This window comes from Coffea eugenioides, chromosome 6 (genome assembly GCF_003713205.1).
Source record: "Coffea eugenioides isolate CCC68of chromosome 6, Ceug_1.0, whole genome shotgun sequence".
Classification (NCBI taxonomy): domain Eukaryota; kingdom Viridiplantae; phylum Streptophyta; class Magnoliopsida; order Gentianales; family Rubiaceae; genus Coffea; species Coffea eugenioides.
In genome coordinates this window covers 15,100,720-15,115,215 of record NC_040040.1, presented here as the reverse complement: position 1 = coordinate 15,115,215, position 14,496 = coordinate 15,100,720, and the positions used below count along the sequence as shown (strand labels likewise).

Sequence of the window (14,496 nt, the reverse complement as noted above, 5' to 3'; positions counted from 1 at the left end):
TTCGAGTCAAGTTAAAAAGTTTGATTAGACTCGACTTGATAAGGCTTGATCAAAGCCTTATCGAGTCGAGTCTCGAGTTTAAAAGAATTTTCTCAAATCAAGCTTCGAGTTGCGATTTTTAGGCTCGATCGAACTCGAGTCTAGTTACATATAGATCGAGTTGAGACTCGAGTTTGATTTGGCTCGAGTACATCCCTACGAAGGACTATGACAACAGAAGATAAAATAAATAGTAAAACAAAATTTTTGCTGCTTAAACTTTCAAGATGGTAGTTAGAACTAATTAATCAATTTCTTCAAGCTGATCCAAGAGGGATTTCTGACGCGTTTTAGACATCTCGTTTGTGTTTGTAGAATGAAGAAATGGACAATTTGTAGTTAAAATTTTAGATTTTCTGCTTAAATGGAAAAAAAAAAATCCCTTGCAAGTTTTCTCTTTTTGCCGGTAGAGATGGAGAACTTAGCTTGACTTCTTGTTTATCCAGCATGTTTTTTTTTTTTTTGTCAGTAACGATATATTTGTTTATCCAGCATGTTAATGCACCCTTTTATGAGTATTAACCGCAGAGTTCGCTTCTCCACCTCAAAATACTCTAAATGAATTTTCTATAAATGACAAACTAATTTTAGACACAAGAAATACAAAAAAGAGAGCAAATTTCATTCCAATTGTCTTAATGGTGGCCAAGATTCAAATTGTTGATCTGATAATAGGAAAAGTTCTAAAAATCCTTCCTGACTACTTGAAATGATAGTTTGTTGGAATGTTTTTAAATTATTTTTTCCTATATCAATCAGTGCAATTTTTTTTTTTCACACAAACAAATGTAGACACATAAGACATGTAAAAATAAATAAATAAATTTGAACACATATCATATATCATGCATTCAGACCTAATATTACCAAAGTTAGTCCATGCTCTTCTATTTTTATTTACTCCACAAAAATATAATAAAAAGATCGGTAATTCTAGGATGCAGTACTTGTTTATAATATCATTAATTTAATTAATGGAAGATATAATATAAACTCATGTGATATATATTTCAGAAATTTTAGATTAGTCATATTTAGAAAAGAAAATGAAATTAGTTTGTAAAAACAAAAAGGAAAAAAATGTGAAGAGACGAATTTGATGAAATCGTGAATTTTTCAGGTGCTAGTAGAACGAAAACGTCAACGCGCCGGTCATAGATAGTCCTGATTGAGCCACCCACCAATCCAACGCCTAACGGAGAATCTAACGCCCGTTTAGAAGATGCCGGCATAAGTAATACAGAAAGCACCTGAGTCAACGCCAGTCAACAACACACTCCATTAATTCCCTTTCCTCGGATCTTTTGTCCGGTTCATTTTTATATTAGGCCTTTAACAGTTAACACCGGTTACTATTCTCATTTCTGGGCGCTCCGGTCCACTCATCCTCTTTCTTCCCTTTCGAATGACTATTGTACCCTCAAGCCTTTGTATTGCACATTTCTACTCGCAAGGTCTCTCCTAAAAAGAAAAATGACAATATTACTAATTCAAGTTTCAATTGAATCAGTTGCAACTTTTAGAGTAAATCCTACTTGAATCCATGAGGCTTCATATATTGAAACAACGTTAATATCTGCAATTAGCAGTGTACTTTCGTAATAATTTATTATTCATCATAAATTTTCGAATATTGCAAAATAATTCTGTTCCAATTGAGTGCTAAGTGATAACACGACAAAAAGATATAATAGACAAAATTTGACTATCTCTTAATAGAGGTAAGGAAAGATACTTTTAGAGAGCATCTAAATGTGTCTTATTTGACTTAACAGTTTGACTAAATATATTGCGTGCACAATTTAGTTTTATTAAAACTTTTTAAAGATTAATTTTAAGGACCAAAATTTTAAACCAACGTAGTTATTTTCATCCATCTATGATCCTTTTCATTTTCAACTACTGGAATTTGCCCTTTTCTATTTTTACTTTATTTGTTTCCTAAATTTAGCAATATTTTTTCTTGATTACACATTTTTACTTTGTTTTAAAGGACAATAATGTCACTTTAGTACGACAATGGGCCCGCCCAAAACAATACTAATCAGAACCCATGTTTGTACCCGAATTGCTAACCACGACCGCTAAACCAAAACTATGCGGTTAAATGCAAAAATTAAAATAACGTTCCAAAAAAGAAATTTTATTACCTTTCCTTTCTCTCTCTATATTACACGCACTAACTGTGTGCTGCAGCTGCTGCACTCGGGCGCCATGGACGCCAAAAATTTCAATTCTGATAATAATAGTAGCAACAAAAGCCCGAGCTGCGAAGGAGAAGATGAAGCAGCAGCTCAGAATTCAAAGTCCAGGGAAGAATTTGACGAAAATTCTCGAGGTGGTGGTGGTGGTGATGGTTATGAGCAAGTGAATTCTAAAACTGTTGACAACAGTTCAATTCCAGTAGTAGTAGCTCAGATGAGTAATAACAGAGCTTCGTCTACTCCCGAAACCCTAGCTACCGCCGCCTCGAGTGATCTCCACTGCAAATTCGGTGCTTAACTCTCCCTCCCCTTTTTCTCCTCGAACATTACTTTTTTTTTTTCCTGTCTAATCTACCGTTTGTTTCTGTGCGGTTTGTGTATATTGTGTGTGTGTGAGTGAGAGTTTTTCTTTTTCCCTTTTTTCTTCCGGTCATTCTTTCATGCTAATTTCCTGTTTCCTGTTTTTAAGTGTGATGTGTGTGACATGAGTGTCTGCATGTTGTAAGGTTAGTGGTTTGAAATTGTGCGGAAAAAATATTAAGTTTAGTGAGTTGTAAAACAGAGGTGGCGGTGGACAATGAAATGCAACGGTTGGAGCCGGCCGAGGAATTGAAGGTTAGAATAAACCTTTGTTTTAGTTACTTTTGATTTTAAATTTACTAGTAATATGTTTCATGATTAATTGGATGTTTGTGAAATTTTTTTGGAAAATTTCTGTCCTTGTTGGAGTTTGCACCTGTGTCATTCTCGTTGATTTTGGATAATTTGTCCTTGATTAATTGTCATTCTCGTTGTCTTATTGTTGGTACTAGCTGAATTATTTGGGTTCTGGTACTAGCTTGGCTGTCAAATGATCTGCCCCGACCTTTTTTTAGTTTTTAGGGCTTTGGTTTTTGGAATTGAGTATTTGTTCAGGCCCTCAATTCATCTGATCTTCTTAGCTACGAGATCAGATCTGCCAAAAAAGAAGTTTTGCTTCTACTAGTTGAGTTAGAGCAAAAAATTAAGGACCTGGAAATTAGAGTTCTAGTGATCATAACTTTGCTAGAAGGTCTTTTTAAAATTAGTAATCTTGTTGTATTCAAGCTTCAACTAAATAACAAGATTTTCTTGGTTTTGCATGATTTTCATTGACACTGAAGTTAAGATCCACATCAGCTATGGTAATTAAGTGTAGAAGCTTGGGAAAAAAATATATGGACAAGCATAAGAAGAGGAGTGGTGCAAAGCAAGATATTAAAGACATTTGTAGAATTCATGAAGTTATCATATCTGAGGCTTGAATTTGTAGCCTATGTATTAAAACCGCATAATGGAAGAAAATAACTTGAAATTCTGAAAGAGAATCAAAGAATTGAGATAAAAAAAAGCTCTATTTCAAGTCCCTTAAGAGTGGTGACAATTCCCAACACTAGTCTTTGAATGCACCAGACTGTAGGTTTTGTTTTCCTGTTTGGCTAGACATAATATGAAGCTACATGTGGAATTGTGATTTCATCATTAGCATTCCTTATATGTGAAAACTTGAAATTTGAGAGGATATTTTAGTCTTGTATTTCTAACTTCTTTCGTATTACATGAAGGTTACCAGTTAATTACTTTAGTTTGACTTTTGATTTTGAAAGTGTATTTTGCAATAATTGAAGAAAGAAATGTGTCCTTGCAAGACGGATGGACAAAGTGTAATTTACCTTATCCAGCAAAATATCAAAACACGTGCTGAAATAATTCAGATAATGTGGCCAAAAGTCAATTTATCTACCTTTTGCTGGCTCTTAGTTTTCCAACATGCTTCATAGTAGAGAACCCCTGATACTTGCATGTATAATTTCTTGGTATTTCAAAAAATTTGTCCTATGAAAGTCGAATGAGAAGCTAAATGTACTCTGAGAAATGCTCATCTATAGGAACATGCAACTCAAAACTCGAGGTTACCACATGTAGCTACATGTGCAAGCCAATTCAACATGTTAATTATGAATTAGTGTAACTGCTATCTTTTGATGGCATTTTCTGTTGCCATGTTATTATTACTGTCTATTGAAATTTCTGCATTTACATACATTCAGAACTTCTTTAGTGGCTGCATGCATATTATAAGTGGAGCAAGTAGGATTTTGTCCTTTCTTCCTACTTAGAACACCATGGAATTTACATGTTAAATTTTTCTCTGTCGAACTAAAGAACTTTGATTTAGGTGCTTCCTGCATTCTGTTGTATGTAATTGATTCTCATTTCATTTTTATTTAATTTTTTCAGGATCAAGTTGGCATGTCCTACCAAGAAGAATTCAGAATCATTGCAGATCAAGCTGTTCCAGATCAGACACAGAATCAGCAAGAGCCACCTAATGGTCCACGTTCATCAGAACCATCTCCAACTTCTGTTACTCAGCCGATTTCATCCGTTCCAAGTCCTACTCTTCCAGAACAAAAAATGTCACCTGGAGATAACAGAAACACCTCACACACATCAGAGGCAGACAAAAAGAATTCATTTGACCCAAAAACTTTATCTGTTGTGTCCATTCAAAAAACACCTTCCCCTGATGGCTACAACTGGCGGAAGTATGGTCAAAAGCAAGTTAAGAGTCCTCAAGGCTCTCGGAGTTATTATAGATGCACGTACTCTGAGTGCTGTGCTAAGAAAATTGAATGTTCTGATGATTCTAATCGTGTTATGGAAATTGTTTATAGAAGTCATCACAATCATGATCCTCCTCAAAAAGTAAATTGCACAAGGGGAAGCAGGCATTCATTGTCAATTGCCCCTGCAAATGGGAGTGACTCTTCGGTTGCTCCAATTGGAGCTACAGCTGATTCAGCTCCTTCCACTTCTTCAAAAGACTCTGTACAGGAAACAGTTAGTGTACCAGATCCAATACAAAAGGATTCCAGTGATTCAGATGATAATGCTGAAACTAATATTAAGCAGGAGCGAGAAGATGAACCTGAACCAAGCAAAAGGTAATTCAACATAAGCAAATATCTGTCTATTACTGATTACATCTAGTTAGTTTCTCTCTAAACTGATAATTAATACATACTAATATATATTAACTCTTTGGATTACCAGATTGAAGAAAACTGTTGCTAGCTGCTCTGCTCCTCTTTTAAAACCTGGAAAGAAACCAAAAATTGTGGTCCATGCTGCTAGTGATGTGGGAATCTCAGCAGATGGCTACAGGTGGCGGAAGTATGGGCAAAAGATGGTCAAGGGGAATCCTCATCCAAGGTAAAATGTTTTCTATTATGATATGAGATCTTAAAGAAATTCTTGTGATGTATTATTCTGCTTTTGTTTCTCACACTTTGCTGTTAAAAAGTGAATGTTGGAATATCCTTTGAGTTGAGTTTAACTTCAAGCGAGGGAATCTTGATGTTCCTTATTGTCTACCCATATATGACAAGAAGCAAATGCTAGAAGTATCCAGCTTATCCTCCTTACAAGTCTTGCTCAAACGTTTTCCTTTGCCTAGGTCCTGTTAGAAGGAATTAGAGATTAGAGATTTGCTCCCTTCACAGGCATAAATTGGTACTTGATGTTGTGTTGTCATGCACTGTCTATTTGATACCTGATAACTGGAGGGGGATGATTTTCTGAACTAAACACTGGAAGAAAAGTTAAAGGCAAGTTGTGAGAGTAGAAACCTGTGTGTAGAGGTCAGCATTCTGATTAGTAAGATGGCCAAGGTTTACAAGAAATAAACATGAATTCCTACTAGAAAGTGAAAAGGAATGGTGCAGTTGGGATTCTACTTTCATACAACTTTTTTCTTCTCTGAGATGTATCCTGTCCTGCTTATTATGTGTGCATGATAGGAGTAATCACTGACAGTGCTAATTGCTATATTACTAAGCTTTTATCCATTAAATAGTTTAAGGAGAAAACTCAAGACATTTCAAGTCCTATCCAAAGAAGAACAAAGATTGACTTCATGAGGTACTAAAATTGTTAGATTGCAGGAACAAAATTAGTTGCTTCCATGCCTTAAGATGAATGAAGATTTCTAAATGTTGACTGATTGTGGTGTTATCCTAAGACTGCAAAGGAAAAACTATCTGATACAGTTTGTAAACTGAGGACTTCAAGAGAAACATTGGTGGATAAGTTGCTGCTAAATGTGATATCTTAGCAGTTAAATGGAGGAAAAGAGAAACATTTGGGATTAAACTTGTAGGGTTTTAGAAGTGACGGCAGTGAGACATGAAGAAGCTAGCAGTTAGTGGCTTATTGTTTAATATCATACATCAAGGACTTAATACTGGTCATACAACTGAATCAATGGATGAATACGTCTCAATTAATGTGTACAACTGTATATATATTTAAGACACGAGCGGAGCACTTTACGTGTAGCCCTGACATGCGCCAATGCTTTAGCCTTTGTTGTTTTTGAGACAGATATTTTGCTAGAATAATGGAAAGATACAGTGATTATTGTGCTAAATTTCACCCGTAATAAAAAAACTATATACATTCACTGGATATCCCGAATTCCGTTTAGGTTCACCAAGAGTGTCTTTTTGGTTGTATTGATCCCTAAAGTTAGATGTCTGTGAAATAGTGTCAAATGAATGTAATGAGAGACCTTGTGCTTGCCAGTGCTTGGATTCGATTGTTTTCTTAGCTGAGCAATAATTGGAAGTCTTCTGACATTCTTTTTTTTTTTTTTTTTGTTCTTGTTGTCTACCAGACCTACATGTTTATTGGTTGGTTTCATCTCAAATCAATGAATTTCAGGAACTATTATAGGTGTACTTCAGCAGGATGTCCAGTTCGAAAGCACATTGAGAGGGCCAAAGATAACACAAATGCTGTCATAATAACCTACAAAGGTGTACATGATCATGACATGCCAGTACCAAAGAAACGTCATGGCCCACCTAGTGCTCCACTTGTTGCTGCTGCTGCTCCTGCTTCAATGAGCACTGTGCAGGTAGTAAAATCTGAAACCATCCAGAATCAAGTATCTGCCACCCAGTGGTCAGTAGACAAAGAAGGTGGACTGAAAGGTCAGACATTGGAATGTGGAGGTGAGAAGAACGTTGAATCTGCTAGAACTCTCTTAAGTATTGGGTTTGAAATCAAGCCTTGCTGAAATTCCAGTCTCCAGTCTGAGCAAAGATAGTGAGTAGGACTGGATGGCATAAAGAAAAAGTATCTTTTGGATAAGATGCTTTCTTTGCTTGATTTTATCTCCTTGTGTGTTTCCTTGTCAAATATAGGTATGCTTCATTTATCTAGCTGTTTGTATGGCTTTTTAGTAGGTTAGACTGATTGATAGTGCTGGAATAGCATAGGATTGGCTGCTTCATCATGTACATTGTTGTGCACTAATTAATCGAAATGGTAAGCTAAACAGAGAGTTTCTTGTGCTTGTCAAGTTTAGTTGACTTTGATATGGGCAATCTGAGAGCAATAGAGGCCTGTTATGTTTTCTCTGTACTTATCTTGAGAAATTGTTTTGTGCGTAATGTTCAGCTTTGTGCAATTGCTGCCTTTGATTTTATACAAGCTTAGAGGAAAAGAGCACGGCTTCCTCTTACATCAATATGTATGTCTTGTCTTGCATGAATAATTGCAGAATGGCTGTCTAGTATGTTTGATGTGGTGTGGTGCCTAAAGTAAATCCAACAAAGAAGATGGCAGAAATTTAAGCGTTAAAACTTTTTGATTCAAATGATGCTGCTTACTGCTTGAATTTGCATGAAAGGTTTCGGTTCTTGTTATCCTTTGTTCACTGTGTGTAGGCAAAACATCCTATTTTCCTTCAATTCTTGCCTTCTACTCTTGTGTTGACTGAAGCATAGGTTAAAAACATCCTGTTTTCGTCATCCATCTTTCATTACTGGGAAGTTTATATGATAGATTACAAGTTCGCCAGACACCCGGGTACATTGCATCACTGTTCCTTGAACCTATCATGTGGTGATACTAAAGTCTGGAGCACTTGCTGACAAGGTTTTGGTTGGCAAGTGAGATGAATTGCATAGTTATGTACAAGTTAAGAGCAATTTCCCTCTTTCGAACTCTTCTATGCTGTCTGTTACTTGGAAGAAAGCTCCCAAATTGTCACGACAGCGATGAGTAGTCACAACCACCATGCTAAAAAAGTCCGACTGTTCAAATATATTGGAACGACTAAAAATAGCTTATATTTAAATGCCGTAAACGTTTGGTGTGGTGACGGAGGCAGTGGGTTGGAGGCGTCTCTAAGCCAGCCTCTTCTCAAGTGTAGCCAGGCACACGCGAACGATTGCTCTACTCAAGTCCGCGCCCAAAACTTCACATCCTCAGTAGAGTAAATTCACTTGGTCCCTGTCCTTGAAGGAATTGGGGTCCTGTAGATAAGTTTTCCAATCACATTTAAATGAGGCCAACAACTCCTAGACAAAGTTAATAGTATAATGTTGTCACGTTAGTTCCAAAGCAGGCATTAAAAGCTGGGCTAATGGAACAAGTTTTGACACCCTCTTCATGAACAGCATGGGAAACTCGCAACCATGATAGTACTTTGTGTCCCAAGACAGGTGCCTCACAAAGCCAGTACCACGCCTAGACCAGCAAATTTTCAGCCGGTTTGATTCATGTCAAAATGGCCCCTGCTTATAATCTGGATTAGATTTTGAGAAGAGTAGAATCACAACACTAGCTTTTCTACTATACAAGGGATTCTAAATTGAGATATCAGTTGATTACTCATGGTCCCCAATCTAGGAAATTCTTGATGCATAAATTCTATATACACAACCATCTTTGCAGCTAACTGCTATATATATGAAATTATGGCTGAATAGCAGTTGATAGAGGTGTTACAGAAGAAGTAACATTATCATTGCCTGCCCCAAAGTAGATAAACCAGGTCATTCGGATGAAATACTCAACTCGTCCATTGATACACATAACTCGGATTTGATGATTTCGTTGACTTTCTTCTGCTGGGCAATATCCTCAACGCTAGCTTCTGCTTTTCCTTCAGGAGTCATGCAGTCCTGGAATCTGAAGCAACTAACAAGATGGTCATTTGTTAAACCAGCAACCTGCATAAATGAGTAGACGACCGTTGGCCCCACACACCTAAAACCTCTTCTCATTAGGTCTTTGCTGATAACATCAGCTTTTGGGGTCTTCACCGGAATCTGGCGAGGATAGCGGAATCTGCTAACCAAAGGCTTGTGGTTCACAAAGCTCCAGATATACTTGTCAAATGACCCAAATTCATCTATGACCTGCCATTGGCAAAACCTGAAAAAAGTTAGTTGCAGTAACACTAGCTAAAAGAGCTATAAAAATCTGTTCTTTTACTCTACCAATAAAGTTAGGTTAGAGGCAAGCTGGCACGGTTAATGAGAGGGACAGTTATGTTAAGTGATCATTTTGAACTTTACAGTATCAAGATCAAAATGCAAACTTTTTAACTTGCCATTTGCAGTATAATAGAGAACAGGGCAAATAATTTTCCCATGGCCCTTAGTACATAAAACGGATTGGAGATGGTCAGGACCACCACTAAGTTACTTTCCGCCTAATCTGACTGATCAATTAGTCCTAAACCCATCTATTGGACAGAATGACATGAGCAAAAAAACTTAGTGGGTCCGTAAATGCTGTACTACAACAAGGCCATGATCATTTTGGTGGACAGCAAGATTAATGACAACATCCATAACAGTCTAACTGCCATAAGATCAATCACTATAGCTATAGCCAGATTTGTCTTGGAAACCAAACCAACTAATAACTCAAGGGCCTGATCTCAAACTAGTTGACCTGGTGGACAGAGTTACCAGACAATGTGCACCATTAGACAATCTACCTTGGATATTTGACGAGCATTTTCAATTATGGCTCGCAATCTAAGCTCTGATAGTAGCGAACTTGCAGTGCTTCCAGGTGCTATTATTTTCTTTTCATTCAACTTTGCAACCACAGTGGGATCAAAATCTGCAAATACTTCCCTGCGTAAAGAAATTTTGTCAATAAAGAATGCATCAAAATAGCTCAAGCGAAGGCAAAACAACAAGATCAGAAAACGTTAAGATAGTCCTCTTCTTAGAAATAGTGTAGAAATCAACAAGCAGCACAAGATATTACCAAACTGATCTATGTGCTTTACACTGACAGATCACATTCACTAATCATAGATAACAAGGAAAGCAATATATGGAAGATACCTAAATATCTGCCTTCTACTGAGGATAGAAGGCCATGTAAGTTCAGATAAGGCTCCACAAAGAACAAGGAGCTCGAACAGTCTCCTGCACAAATCAATGGGCACAATCATACACAAAAAGGGGGAAGAGAGCAAAGAAATCACCACATAATTCAGATTTAGACTATAAAAAATAAATGCAAACATCATTTCAGTTGCTCACTTGTCATCATGAACTGGAACCCCCCATTCTTCGTCATGAAAAGTAGCATATGCTGGATCTGCCATCAGCAATTGAAAGCTATAAACAAATAGACAGCTCAAGAGAACTTAAAACCATGGCCATCATCATCAGGAACCTGTCTACATAATATACCTAGCTAACTTTGCAGCCAGGAGGTAGTAAATGGACCCCCTGATTCTAGGTACAAACAGGCTTTAATTGTTTAAAGAATGTGTTTGCAGTTTCAGTTAAAGGAAACTAAAACCCCTTCCACCATCATTTCAATATAAACGTCAAATTTTCACCTGTCGGATCAATTTATGTTGCTTATTTATTTAGACCTGGAATACATCTTCTGAAGATTGTTAAAATGTCAACTAAAAGTAATTTGACAAAAACTTGATCATTTTCAAAATAAATTAATTTAAAGGAAATAAGGAAATCGTCCACATTTTGACCAAAAAATTCTATGTTGGGACTCAGTTTCCTTTTAAAGAGAAGGGGGGTGGGGGGGCGCACAATTAAAGATCCAATTTAAAATTGCCAGAATACCACCTCCTCTTATTATATGAACATAGGCTAATGATTTCAAGCAACTTAAAAGATAAAATGAATAGCCTGGATATGTAGAGCTTGCACTTCATTTCTAGCATTTTAATGCAGGCGCAAACAGCCAAAAAATTTCACCAAAATTAACTGATATGGAATGCAAAATTTTCATCCAAGCCTGTAATTTTAATATTCAGTTGTTTTGATGTAGCAGATATTGTCTCTCAACAAATTTAATTTAAGAATAGTATGTCATAGAAGATCCAAGAAAAATACTATACAAGCAGTGGTACAAAAGAGTTGCCAGCATTAACCTCCATAGGTTAAAGAGGGAACTTCCTCTTTATAAAGCAAATGCTGAACTTACAAAATTTTGATGTATCATTGGCAGAACAATCGCTATTCTAAACTATTCTAAAATGTATTGAATCAACAAACCTTATAACACTCAGAAGCCAATATTGTTTCCCTTCTTAGTTCTTAAAAGGAATTCAGATTCCAGAAGAAAATTAGAAATAACCTTGTAATTGCGAGCAAACTGAGTTTATGAAACACATTCCTTAGTTCTTTGCAAAGCACTAACTGCTGAAATTTTGAATTTTGTTGAACTCACTAGTTTCATTTCTGCCTTAAGCAAACCTAGCGGAGCAAACTCTAGAACCTAGAACCATCAAACTACTGACCCCTATACACTAATGAAATCTGAAAAATGAAACAACACGAAATGAAATATAAACGGAAGTGACTATACATCAGAGTTAACTTCAAATTTCAAAATCAAGACTTACCAGTAGTAGGTGTCACCCAGGCACAAGTTCTCTTGGCCGGCAAACCATCAGATGTTGATCCTGAAACACCATTTGGACCAACTATTTTTGCCTTTGATGCCGAGTGCTTTTTCCTATTCGCAATAATTCTTGTTCTATAAATTCTACCGGTTGATGCCCGACTATGAAATGAATCTGTAGAAGCATCAGAAGAGCATGAAGCACTGAGTGATAAACTAGAGTGCAACAATGAATCCTGTCTACGAAGTATTGAAGGAAAGCGTGTAGAATTCAAGGGAGGCGATAAATCAGTAACAGAAGTTGGTGATGAAGGGCCATTTTTATCTTCCACGACCTCAACTTCGTCAGTTGACTTTTCTGCCTTTCCCCAAGCCTTAGTGACAGGCTTTTTCACCCTAAGTGACCGCTGTGCCTTGTTCCCACCTGGTACTAGGACAGACCTCCCTTCTGAATCTCCCACGCTCATTGGCCTCATCCTTGGCGCCCCTGACATTGAATGAGGTACTTCTTCTAACTTGTAACACTTGCCTCTGTTCCTATGCTCCCAGATAGTCAAGAATTCACCAAATTTAAGGTTGAATACCATCCATTACAACCACATTGCAAGATGCTCAACCCCACTGAGAAACCAAGAAACTCTAACCAAATCCCTTTTTGGGTTTAGTACAATTCTCTCAAAATCCCTAGTTAACTACAAAAGGATTATTCATCAGCTAAGTTCCACGCATTACCAAACCACATTTCAGCTTCCAAAACCCCTCTCCTCCCCCGCTACTCGAACCCCAAAAACGCCAGAGTAGAACGCCAAAGAGACCCAAACTTTCCTGCCTTCCCTCAACAAATAAAAAAAGTAGTGCTTTTTACTCTTACCCACCATTTCCTTGCTTCAAAATTCAAAAGCCCCAGAAACCCATTTCTCAAAATTTCAAGTATACCACCCTTATTCATATATGGGAAAAATATATATCACCTTTTTGACCAATGCCTAGATTTGCACGCACGCATAGAATAAGACGCACTTATAAGTAGAGGAGGGAGGAGTGGCAGCAGTTACTGATTTAAGTATAGCAGACAGCTGTGAATAGGTGGTTTTATATTGAGCCAAGAAAGGTATTAGAATAATAATGAGCCTTCTTAAAAGAGAGGGTAGATTCCAGTCTGCAAATGTTTCTTTCTCTTTTGATTTTTCTCAGAGCTTTATTAGCACTTGTTGAAGCACAAAAGCTGACATTTTTTAACCAGTGCTAAGATGAGAATGATGATGGCAGTAAAAACAAAGAATTTGGCAGAGCACTTACACTGCACTATATTCTATTATGGGCTGTAAATTTTGGGAAAGTTGTCATTTTTACCTTTCGGGAGTGTGGTAAAGTGGAGACCTGAAATGTGAAAGAACAATGTGGGAGAGTGAGAGATGAACCATGAACTTTTTTCACTTACCACAACAGGTGAAGAAGGGAGAGGATTAATTGATGAGAGAGATTGGGAGAGACAGGGAGGCAAAGAAGAAAAATGAGAGGGAGAGGGAGAGAGGGAGAGTGAGAGTGAGTGGAAGAGGAATGGGCGATGGAGTGTGATTGGAGATGAGCTTGACCGTTTCAACTTTCTTTCTTTAGCCAAGGCAATTTAAACAATTTTTTTACTACTTTTTAAGTCCATAGCTAATGTAGTTTAGTGGCAGGTCCAAGTGAGATTATTTTATGGGTTAATTTCAGAAACCTCCCTGAGGTTTAGGTTTCTAAAATATCAGAAACCTCCCTGTCAGGTCATTGGGGTCCATTTGCTACGTCTATCATGGAGAAATGATTTAGGTTGTGTTTGGATTGCATTTTCCGTCATTTTTCATGAAAAAATTACTGTAGCGATTTGATATATGTGAGGGAAAAATGTGATAGGGAAATGTGATCACGGAAAACGACAATATTTTCCGACGGAAACAAGCAATCCAAGCATGGCTTAATTACCCACACAACTTAAGAGATATTTCGCAATTATGCTCACATTCTTAGTTAAATTGTTATTAACTGGTTTAATAGAAATAATGACAATTTATAAGTTTTTTTTTTTAAATTTCTAATATGCCATTACAAAACGGGAGCCAAATATAGGTGCATTTTTGAGATTGATAATTGATGTGAATGAGTAGAAACAATAATTCAGACTTTAGTGGTTTTTGTGGAATAAGAGAAATAGATCTAAGGATTTAGGAGACTTGAAGAGGAAATTTACTCTCAAAATTTTCTCAAAATTTTGGTGATTGTGAAAATTTCAAGATCGACCTCTAAGATTTTTCTGCTCTTAAATTTTGGAATTTTTATTATTTGATTGCAAATGTTACGGTAATTCTTGTTGGTCATGCTTAACAGTGACCCGACAAGTGAAAAATAATAGCTTGGATCAAACAAAAATTGGAAAATATGACATTATATAGTTTGTATTATTTTCTATATGATCTGCTCCATTTGATGATTGATATTCAATTATAGTGCTTTTTCTTTTTTTTTATCCTAATTGTTACTTTTATTGTCATGGAAAATA

General features: G+C 36.7%; 2 protein-coding genes across 4 annotated transcripts; one reads left to right on the top strand and one right to left on the bottom strand.

Moving 5' to 3' along the window:
* Nucleotides 1–2,193: 2,193 nt before the first annotated feature.
* Nucleotides 2,194–7,691, top strand: LOC113776295 (probable WRKY transcription factor 32). Of its 3 annotated transcripts, none has more exons than XM_027321423.1 (5): nt 2,194–2,533; nt 2,806–2,858; nt 4,503–5,209; nt 5,319–5,477; nt 6,999–7,691. In XM_027321423.1, exons 1-5 carry the CDS (start codon nt 2,254–2,256, stop codon nt 7,342–7,344), a joined length of 1,545 nt encoding a protein of 514 aa, XP_027177224.1. In that variant the 5' UTR covers nt 2,194–2,253; the 3' UTR covers nt 7,345–7,691. The 3 variants fall into 3 exon arrangements, with proteins under 3 accessions (XP_027177224.1, XP_027177223.1, XP_027177225.1); XM_027321422.1 differs by having other exon boundaries at nt 6,987–7,691; XM_027321424.1 differs by having other exon boundaries at nt 6,940–7,021.
* Nucleotides 7,692–8,851: 1,160 nt separating this feature from the next.
* Nucleotides 8,852–13,464, bottom strand: LOC113776143. The gene is made up of 5 exons (XM_027321239.1): nt 11,959–13,464; nt 10,622–10,679; nt 10,421–10,504; nt 10,063–10,204; nt 8,852–9,475 (listed from the first exon to the last, which is right to left on the bottom strand). The coding sequence occupies exons 1-5, from the start codon at nt 12,542–12,544 to the stop codon at nt 9,110–9,112; spliced, it is 1,236 nt and encodes a 411-aa protein (XP_027177040.1). The 5' UTR covers nt 12,545–13,464; the 3' UTR covers nt 8,852–9,109.
* Between the last annotated feature and the right edge of the window lie 1,032 nt (nt 13,465–14,496).